The 11,438-nt window shown below is 33.7% G+C and overlaps 1 protein-coding gene across 1 annotated transcript; it reads right to left on the minus strand.

Moving 5' to 3' along the window:
• Window positions 1-722: 722 nt before the first annotated feature.
• LOC127850948 (uncharacterized) lies at window positions 723-4,044 on the minus strand. The gene is made up of 5 exons (XM_052384343.1): window positions 3,699-4,044; window positions 3,270-3,434; window positions 2,726-2,836; window positions 2,380-2,550; window positions 723-1,652 (listed from the first exon to the last, which is right to left on the minus strand). Exons 1-5 carry the CDS (start codon window positions 3,928-3,930, stop codon window positions 1,411-1,413), a joined length of 921 nt encoding a protein of 306 aa, XP_052240303.1. The 5' UTR covers window positions 3,931-4,044; the 3' UTR covers window positions 723-1,410.
• Window positions 4,045-11,438: the final 7,394 nt, after the last annotated feature.

Raw genomic sequence — 11,438 nt, forward strand, 5'->3', positions numbered from 1 at the left:
TCTTACAGAAATTCCTTTAAGCAAACAGCGCAGACCCAGATGAGACGCCGCATGATGGGTCTACGCTGTTTGCCAATGCCTTTTTTTTCTTGACGCAAGGCATAACTGGGTTAATTAAGCGGTATTGAATCGAAAGCCGTGTGCATATCGAAACACTTTCGAGTCCGTCTAACGGGTAAAACCATTACTTGGTGTCTTTAGGGGCGACCTAAAGATCACTCCCGCAGTAGGGATCAAACCCTTTATCTCTCGACTTAGCCACAGCGACTTTACACATATATATATATTTGTGTCTTAAGTCCAGATTTTGAGAGACATGGGTTGGGTTTGTTTGAAAAAAGTTTTTTTTTTCTGTCGTCAGTTGCGTTTAAATGATACAATTTGTTTATGTTTTGCTTATTAAATTTCAAACGATGCTACTTGGGTAAAGGCTGATACTCGTTTAACCCATTATGCCTTGTGGACTCTCCCATCCTTCTAAATTAGATCAATTTATTTCCAAAATTAGGGACGTCTAGTATATTTATTTCTATATTCAGAATATTTCTTACAGAAATTCCTTCAAGCAAACAGCGCAGACCCTGATGAGACGCCGCATCATAAATGGGTTAAGATGATTTGGAACTTGCAAGATATATCATGAACGTGTTTAATAACGAAACCACTTAACTACATGTTTTTAAAGGTTTGTATTTGTGTTGATAACACATGATAGTAAACCGTTATTATCGATATCTTTTATTGCAAGACCGTTAATATATGTTTAACATTTTTTTAATTATCAGTATGAAACGAAGTTACAACGAGTATAACCATTCGGTTGCATCGTAATAAATTGTATACATGCATGTTTGTCGAATATTTTTGAACTTTCATATTTTTTTAAACAGGAAGTTACAGAAAACAATATAACATTCACTTGACTTGAAGTGTATAAGGAAATCACACAAATTACCGAGAATAAACAATAAACCAAACATGATGATTGATCATATAGATATACTTGTTTTGTAAATTGTTTTGATCAAAAGTAAGTACCAACAACCGTTTTATGAGGTCCCAGTCGTTTTATTGCATATATTTCTTTCACTTTTCAGTTAATGCATACGGCCTTATTAAGCAATAATTTGAACGCATTAAACACAACATAAAAATTTAACAAACGTATGATTTTTAAAATAACAAAAATCTAAGTAATTCAGTACTAAATCAATGATGTGTGCAGCAGCACAAAACTGCCTTTGATTTATATCGGATAAATACAGTGTAGTTCACATACATACTTTGTCACTGTTGGCTATATCGGATTCAATAGTCATTTTTATAACGTTCACACTGACTAACAATGATTCTGATTTGAAACAACATATTGTAACACAAAAACAACAATACAACAATCATGACCAATCACTACGCTAAACATTTCGGTCCATACTTAGCAGACATTATCATTTGAACACAGGACCGTGAATCCCTCCTGGTCCCATCTTCTGTTCCATTGGGATCTTTCTGAGATGTACTTCGAAGAGGTATAACTTGAGCTTTGTACCGTTTGATATTGCATTTGAGAGTATTAAAGTTATAAAGGGCTTCTCGTACGTCATTAAGTGAGCACTTAAGTTCATGGTCGATCATGGAGCATTTTTCACATCCTAAAATGAAGATGTAGTGAGTCATAATAAAATATTATTCGGATCCATTGTGGAAAAGATCGTCTATAATGAACAGTCACTGCAAAATATCATGTGTTACACATCTTACACAGTTTTAACGTAAACTTTGCTAGTAAATATGTGAATGGACAAAAATTTCTGACTACTTTATACAATGACTTAATACTACAATGGTATACACCACACTTGCACAACCATCATACAATGTATTTCATGTATTTGTGGCAAATACGTGTACGTGCGAATTAGTTTTCTGAAGATTTGCATTTGACCAAAATGCATGAGCAAATAACATCATTTATAATTATCATAAATGTTAAAATTCACATAAGTGCTCTATTATACAATTATAGTCTGTGGTTTGAACATACATTTCTCGTCACAACGGAAAAACTAATCGAAATGCTTTTTAAAACTCCACCATGCTACAATTTATAAAGGTTCTCACGTATTTAAATGGGTTGAGGATGTATGTTTCTGTATATTTTTGGTTGAATTGATCTTCACTGAATCGCACTTCATTGTTCGATCTTAAAAATAATGCGAACTATGTTGAAAACACATATAAAACATTATCAACCTATACAATTATCCATGAAATATTCAAAACCTCCGGGCCTGAGCGCCATCTCGGACGTTGCATGGCTTATGCACTAATGCATCTCCAAAAAGAGGTGGCGCGCGTGATTAACGGCCGTGTACATACCTGTTTCACATGTTTCAATGCTGACTTCAGGTGTCTCTCTCCACCTGCGAAGCAGAGTAATGTCCTTCTGACCTATATATGCCTGCAGAATGTGATTAATAACGCCCATATGCTGCAAACATTCTTGACATTTTCTTTTCTGATGAAGCTTTTTCAACCACGTTTCGCAAACTGAAATATAAGAATAAACAATTCAAACTCCTAATAAAGCAGCACTTGGACAAATGACGTATATTACTGTGTATGGGGAATTTGTTGAGTTCGCCATTAAACAAGGTGTATAGCATTAATGTTTCGACTGGTCATGGTTTGCCAATTACCAATTCAAATAATTTTGAAAACTGACCACAATTTGTGACACCGATCCTTGCTTCTGGAATCCAACTTCGAACAACTGTCAACAGCTCATGCTGCATGACGTGAGAGATGTCGTCGAACACAACAATCGTGAACAAACCTGCAATGAATGTGTTATTTTATGTTTTTAAATATGTCAATCAAGCTTTATGTTTTGCATTAAGGGCAATTATAGAACGATAGCAACATTTTAAAATGTGAACCACACACATTTTGCGATTTATATTTCAGGAGGGAACATATTCGGTTTTTGTTATTGAAATTTCTGGTATCTTCTCCCATATAAATGCTTTGGTATCGAAACAGTTGATTGTATTTGCATAGGTTTAATCATAATTGCAAATATAATGTACTTTATTATTAATATTTTGCGCAAACATGGTGATCAAGTGTATGTATCTACTCCGATTTTATTTCCGTTGTAGTTAGGTATTAACCTATATTTAACTGTACCAATAACCAAGTTTTAACCTAGACTGCTTTGTTAGCAAAACAATATTTGTGTCAACTAATTAGTATCTTGTAGCCCTTACATTTGGTCACTTGTTGCATATGAACTAGACGATGCGTTTGTGCGAAATCCTCCATGCAGAGAGCTATGTCTCGTCGTCCGACAGCAATCAATAACAATTGCAGATGGAGGATGCGTTTCTCTTTTAAAAGTGTAGTAAAAACAGAACGTGGAGTTTCCAACGCACCTGCAAATAATACAGTTAATATTTAATTAAAACTATAGAGTACATAAAGTGTGAAGTCCGAATGAAAACAAAACAAAGGTGGTATGAATGGTTACCGGTAGATGACTAATAAGTGAAAGTGTGTAAACCATAACCTGTAATGCATGCACTCGAATAATGGCAACAGCACTCAACAACTTCCTTCAGGTTTATTAATGATAAATTGTGCTATTAAAGAGTCCATAGCAAACATTTTACAATCATTTATACAACTGAGAATATTACCGTACGCCAACGCCGCTATTTCTTGGTGTTCGGCCTCAGACACTTTGTCTACCAGGCGGTGTAGATTGTCTTCTAACATATCCTTAGATACCCCGACAGTCTTAGAACCCACAGATTTACTTTTAAGTTCTTTAAATTCAACATCTTCAACGTCACTGGGAGCAATGTCCTCACAATCAGAAACTTTAGAGGCTGGTATCGAATAGTTTGCATCCATTTCGAAAATGAGCATAAAACAAACAACGTGAGTAATTTTAAATAAATTATTCGTTTATTTCTGAGTTATAAAGATCAAGCATTCGCTTAATCAAACAACACCACTTTCGCGTGCATGTTGGCGGACGGAAGAATGCATCCGTTATCAATTAGTAAATAACACGGTCAAACATTTATAGATATAAGGCGTGTTGTGAATGACTTCGTCAAGCCCATTGTCAAATATTTACAACGGAAATTTCAGCTTACGAAAGTGTATTACGTATAAAACAATTACATGTACTTTTTGTTTCCATGAATAGGCCATTTTCGATTAAATTAAAAAAACTTACATTAATGAGTAATGTTTCTCTTTTTAAACGCATAACGCATTGATTTTGCATGCACTAGTTTTAAAAAACTTGCCCAATGAAAGAGAACTGTATCAGAACAATCTTTGATCATGTTTCACCATCATACAGTGATATTTAATATATGTTACTTTAACTCACGGAACGCGTTTAACGCGCTCAATTATACTCAACAACATTGTTGTTCTTGCAAGTGCTTTGTAACGCGATATTGTTAAATAATAACATTCTTATAAACATATTTATTCATGCAGACCAGAGAGACAAATTATTGTCGGTATCTAGTATTATAACTCTGTATCTGTTTATATACGTAGAAGGACCACTTTAGGTATATTTCTACGGGAAGGAGGCTTCAGAAGTGATCCGGGAGGGCTTGTTTAAAACTCTCGACTGTCTGTTTGCGCACCACACTATCATCTAGATGGTTCAACAACACAAGTGTTTCCACGAAAAAAGAGTTTTTGTACTGGTTTGTTTGAGAATTATGAAGTTTGAATGCACGAGAGTTATTTATAATATGTCGGTCTAAAATGTTCGATGATGCATAGTCGGAGTAAGTTTTTACTTTGACAGTTCTTCGTTGAGGTGTAGATGTCAGGTATTCATCTGGGTCCACTGCCGGCACCATACCCCTGCGATTTTGTAGAGCATCACCAAACGATTATACACGCGCCGGTCTTGAAAATAATTCAGTTTTAAAGTAGTGAGTATATTTGTAACACATCCTTCTTCTTTGGATGTGTAGTTATTCATTATAAAACGTGCACCAAGACGTTGAACTTTTTCGATTTTGTCAATATCCTTTTTAAGTAAGGGGTCCCATATGATTGAACCATATTCAAGTTGAGATCGAACCAATGCGATAAAAGCTGTTTTACGACATTCTAGAGGACAGTGTTTTAAATTCCGTCTAAGAAACCCGAGCGTTGAGTTCGCCTTTTTGCAAATGTTTGTTACATTTTTTTTATTCATTTTAAAGCATATATTGTATACAAACATGTCTTTCATTTGCAATAAATGGTTTTAGCAAATTATACAGAAATATGCCTTATAATGTTTTAGACCTTGGTTTGTAACATTACAATCAGTGATAACAGGATATATAATAATCAATGATGTTAAAAAATTAAAAAAAGAAAAAAAACTAAAATGAATATATGAAATGATAAACTAACATATAGATAGTAGTATATTTAAGTGGACAAGCATTATGAAAATTTAATTTGATTCCATTTTTGTTCAAAAATATGCAATGTATCATTACTGAGGGCTATTTCTTTCTCAATCTGGATTTTTAATTTCAGGCTATGTATAAAACAATTAAAATTTGGTAATTGTTTCTTGTATTTCATGTTAAAGATAAAAAGTTTCATCAATACGATAATAAAATTCACAATATTATTACCGTCTATGGATTTTAATGAGTTAATTCCAAAACTAACATTTAAGAGGGATAGTTTAATGTTTAGTTGCTGTTGGCCAAGAAAGGAAGTCAACTGATTCCAGATAGGTTGGATGTATTTGCACTCCCAAAATAGATGGTCTATAGTTTCGATATTTTCATCGCAGAAGTCACATAAATTAGAGTTAGATAATTTGCATTTAAAAAGATATTTATTGGTGGCGATAATTCGATGTAGGTATTTGAACTGAAAGTTTCTTAGTGTGATGTCGATTGTTGTTTTGTAAGACATAATAAATATTTCTTTCCAGTTTAATTCATGCTCTTGGAATATATTTTGCCAATTTATTTGGAATGTGGGTAGTTCGTTAATCTTGTTGTTTATTTGTATTCTTTATAATAGCTTGTTCGGTTTTTGTTTTGTTGTGATTTTTTTTAGAAATTGAGCTCTTATGTTTTGCGTGTTGTTTGGGTTTATAATAGATTTTATATGTGATGGAATACTTTATATCAGCGTGTAATACATAAGGAAGTATGTTGCTGGGATTTCATACAAGAAGCATATTTTATGTATGCTCTTTTCAAACCAGTTTTTATAAAAGAATGTGCTATCATTTGCGTTTATGTTTTTATTATTCCATAAAATTATTTTGCTGTTACTTTTTTCTTCTAACATATCTGTGACTTTACTCCAAGCTGATAGTATATTCGATACAAACATATTCTTTTTTGCTACATCAAGAATTAGATACTCACTAATGTTACATTCAAAAATTAAAGAGCCACCATATTTGGCTAGTGTTTGTTGACAAAACAACGTCCATTTACTCTTGTTTGTGGTATCTTATATACGTTTGACCCAACTGGATTTGATTGAATTTATGAACGAATAAATGTCGGTCAGTTGTAGACCTCCAAGCTCTACAGGTTGTATTAATTGTATTCGTTTTATTTTGTCGGGTTTGCTATCCCATAAAAAATCAAATATAGATGTGTTTATATCTTCAATGATTTTATTATCTGGGTTTGGAAGAACGGTGAGTACATATATTAATTTCGGTAGTGCGAAAGTTTTTAATACAGTTATTTTTCCAATTAAGGTTAGTTTTCTATGTTGCCATGATTAAAAACTGTTTTTGAATTTTTGTAGTTTGGGTTATATGTTTTTTAATATTGTTTCATTCTCATTGTTTGTGAATGTTATGCCTAACGTTGATGCCTCGTTTGCTGTCCAAATGAAGTTCATTTCCGTTTTTAGATGAATGTTTGAATGCCTATAATTACCTACTTTTAGCACAGTGCATTTACATTTGTTTAATTTTAGTCCTAATACGTTTCAAAACAGGGTCAGTGATTCTATCAAGTTGTTAAAGGAGCAAGGATTGTTAGTGCAAAAATTAGTTGCGTCATCGGCGAATAATGACTGTTTGGTTTCTTCGCCTGGTTTAACGACTATACCGTTTATGTTTGGGTTCGATTGTATATAATAAGATAGGAGTTCTATACATATAATAAATAAAGACGATGAGAGTGGACATTCCTGTCTAACACCTCTTTCGATATTAAAACAGTCAGAGAAGAACCCATTATTTATAATAATACTACTTATGTCACTATAAAAAAGTTTCACCCATTTAATCATATTTTCTCCGAAGTTCATTTTCTCTAAACATGTGAACATACAGGAATGGTCGAGGGAGTCAAATGCTTTTTCCAAGTCTTCAAAGAATATAAGACCTGATTTATTTGTGTTATTGAAGTAATTAATGCATTCTTGTATCAATCGTACATTTTCGCCGATATAGCGTCATTTTATAAATCCGGATTGTGAACTTGAAATAATCGAAGGTAATATTTTTTAATTCTATTGCGATGCTTTTTGTTGCAATTTTATAGTGATTGTTTAACAAACTTATAGGGCGCCGATTTGATAAGGTTTCTAGGTTTTTTCCAGGTTTAGGGATAAGTGATATGATACCTTGTTTTTGCAGAACAGTTAGATTTCCATTATTGAAAGAGTAGTTTAGGGAGTTGATTAAATATGTTTTAATCTCATTCCAAAATATTTTGTAAAATTCAATTGTTATACCATCTGATCCCGGACTTTTATTATTTTGCTTTTCTTTAAGTGCCATCCCATATTTGTATTCAGTAAGGAGTCCTTCACATGAGTGTTTTTCATTATCATTTAGAGTTGATTGAGGAGTATTGAAATTTTTGTTGGTTGAGGTTTGCTTCTTTTTATAGAGATTTTCATAAAATAATCGTTGTTCTTCTAGAATTTGTATCCTATTGGTTACTTCAATATCATTTACGACAAGTTTGTGAATGATTGTTTGTTCACTTTTACGTTTTTCGATGTTTGCAAAATATTTTGTATTTTTTTCATTGTGTTCTACGTGTTTAGCTCTCGCCCTTAGGATTATTCCATTTAGTTGTCCATGATAAATGTCTTCAAACACTTGTTTTTTTTAATGGAGTTCACTTTCAATACTGGCTTTGTCGATGATATAAGTGTTATGTAGTTGTGTTTGTAATTTTTCTATATCATGTAGTGTTTTTTCTTCAAGTTTGCGTGTTTCTTTTTGTTTGAATGATGTGTATCGTATTGTTGTATTGCGTATGTTACCTTTTATAATCTCCCATAAAGTATTTGGGTTTGCATCATTGTTGTTTTGTACGGTATGTGTTATTTCCTGTTTTATTTGGGCTTGATATTGAGCATCTAATAATATGCTGTTATTTAATTAAAAATAGCCCGGCCCTCGTTCTGGTTGAATGTTGTTTAGTTTGCGAGCAACAAGGGAGTGGTCAGTCATGAAACCTGGTTTGATGCAACAATTGTCGATTGTATTACATAATGATTCCGATATAAGAAAGTAGTCTAGCCTGCAATATATAGTTGGTTTGGAGTTTGAATGCCATGTAAATTTGCACTCGGATGGATTTAATGTACGCCAAATATCTAACAAGTTACAATTTTCAATTAGGTCATTCAACAATGTCCTATTTTTCAGATGTGTATATAAATTGTCATTTTTCTTGTCTAATATTGGATTTATTACGGTATTAAAGTCTCCGCCAATTATTATATTTTTATCTGAATTATCATTAATAAAGGTATGCAATGTTTTGTAAAAGTTACTTTCATCTAAGTTAGGACCGTACGTTTGTTACATGATTCGACCAAGTTAAGTCATTTGATATGAGTAATCCGAGGTATGGACCTGTAACTCAGTAGTGTGACATTTTTGTAATAGACGATTATGTGGTACATTATGGGACGCCTTACTAAAATCCAAAATGGCAATATCAACTTGTTGTTTCTTTTCAAAAGATGTCAGTAGATCATGCATAGTTATAAATTATTGTGTCTCTGTAGAATAGCCGGATCTGAATCCATGATTTATAATTGTCAGTACACTATATTTATCAAAATGTTTTAACAGGTGGCTGCATATAATATGTTCAAGAATCTTGCTCATCACTGATTAAAGGCTTACTGGTCGGTAGTTCTCAGCTGAATTCTTGTCCCCATTCTTAAATACAGGCGCCACATTCGCGTCCCTCCAATCCTGGGGTAGTTTACTGGTGTTAACGAATACTGAAAGATTTCACTCAAGCCCGTCGACAGTTCATTTGCACAAGTCTTTAAAACAATATTCGGGATACTCTCAGGTCCACATGCTTTAGACACATTAATATTTAAAAGTTGTCTCAATACACCTTGTGAGTTCATTTGAAGATGAGATATCGTCGGTAAAGGTTGAAAATTTAAGTGTTGTTGAACCGAAGTACCATTGTCTATTGTAAACATAGATTTAAATTGCGTCACTAAAATTTCTGCCTTTTCTTTGGCAGTTATGCGTGTCCATACCGTCATGTACTACTTTATTTACATGATCCCGTTCTGCTCTACGGAGGTTTCTTTTGCATTTTTTTTTATATTGTTTGAAACGGCCCCAAGATCCTGTTTTCTTTGCTTGTTTATAAAGACGAGTCTTCTTTTTCGAAAAAGACGAGCTTTCTTTTTCAAAGATTGTGTAATGTTTCTGTTAAGCCACGGTAGGTTTTTTTTAGTTTATGTATTTTCGATGGCACATGTTTTTCGACACTGTTTTTAATACCATTTCTAAATATAGACCACAATTCTTCAGTGTAAGTATCACCATAAACTTTTCCAATAATATTGTCCGAAATTCACTGGCAATATTCCTTGATAGCATTCCAATCGGTTGTATTCTATTTAAAAACCTTCCTAGGTTTAGTGTTGATAGAGTGCGGTTTAATGTCTGAATCAATCACTACCATGTCGTGATCCGAGATACCAGGTACGTTGGTAGTACGCTTAATTAACGACGGGTTTGTTGTAAATGTTAGATCAAGTAAATTTCCTTGACAAGTTGTATCAAAACGTACCTGAGTTAAGTTATTTTCACTCATGATAGCAATTAAGTGCTGTTGGATAGTTCTATCTTTAATGTCCCCGGTACACACCGTAAGGGTGGTCCAATCTATGTCAGGACAATTAAAATCCCCTGATAATATAAGTTCATTCGGTTTACTGCCATTAAGGAGTTCTAACGACGATTAAAGATTATCTAGGTCCGCCATCGATCTTTTCGTCACATAAAAAGTTCCGATATAAAGAGTTTTTCTTGATTTCAAAGAAATCTTAACTTCTTACATTTCACAGTCTGTTATAAATTCAATACATTCGACTTGACGTGCAACTTGGATCGCATAGCAATAAAAACACCACCACTGCGCGTGCCACGACCATTTCTATAAATAGTGTACTCTTCAGGAAAGATTGATGATGATTTAGTTGCGTTTGGCGATGTTTTTCCCGGTTTCACGCCTTGTAGCCAAGATTCAGTGCCACAAATAACATCTGGTTTTATATAGCTTGTTGCAAGTTTAAATTCTGATGTTTTGTCACGAATACTTCTACAGTTAACGTTCAAAATTCTCAAGTTCTGTTTCGGTGGTAATACATAAGGAGATTCATTAATGTCTGATTTACTAGATTTCTTCCTCGAGAAAGCACGTGAAGAAGTTCTTCTGCTATTTGTAATACTACTGGTGTTGTGCCTCGGGCAACTTGTATGTAAAGGGTCGAAGACATCGGATTGTATCGAATCAACTGTAAATTTAACCACGGATAATGGTTCAATAGAGTTTGAAAGTTGGAGTTCATAACTTTTAAATGTAAAACTGTTACAGTTCAACTTATCACATTTGCAACATTTACAAACAACACTTGATCTTTCCAAATCTTTAAGGTCAGTAGTACACATAGATAAACAAGACTGGTGGTACCAAATACTACACTCATCGCACACTAATCCCTCCTGGGACCAAGTAACAGGCATGCCACACATTGCACAAGGCCATATAGCTACAGTTCTAGCTGAGCCAGGGTTTTGTTATATATCGAGAGACAAAAGTATAATAGCAATCTGTAATCCAATCATTGTTTCTGAAAATGCTCTGTGTTTCTGGTGAAAAAAATCATAGACCTAAATTATACATGTTACACTTATTGTTCCATGATTTATACAAGTGTTGTTCTAAGCTGTTGTTCCCACAGTAAAGTACGAAAGCCAAACAAAGAATTGTTGACCACGTGTAGGACGCCATGATGGAATGGTGGGTGGGGTATGGTGCGCGGCTGCTGGGTGGAAAATTAGCCTGACATGAAGTTACCCGGCTTACTCACACACATAAATCGATTGATTATGTTCTATAAAGTTATTTTCACTAAGT

This window comes from Dreissena polymorpha, chromosome 11 (genome assembly GCF_020536995.1).
Source record: "Dreissena polymorpha isolate Duluth1 chromosome 11, UMN_Dpol_1.0, whole genome shotgun sequence".
Classification (NCBI taxonomy): domain Eukaryota; kingdom Metazoa; phylum Mollusca; class Bivalvia; order Myida; family Dreissenidae; genus Dreissena; species Dreissena polymorpha.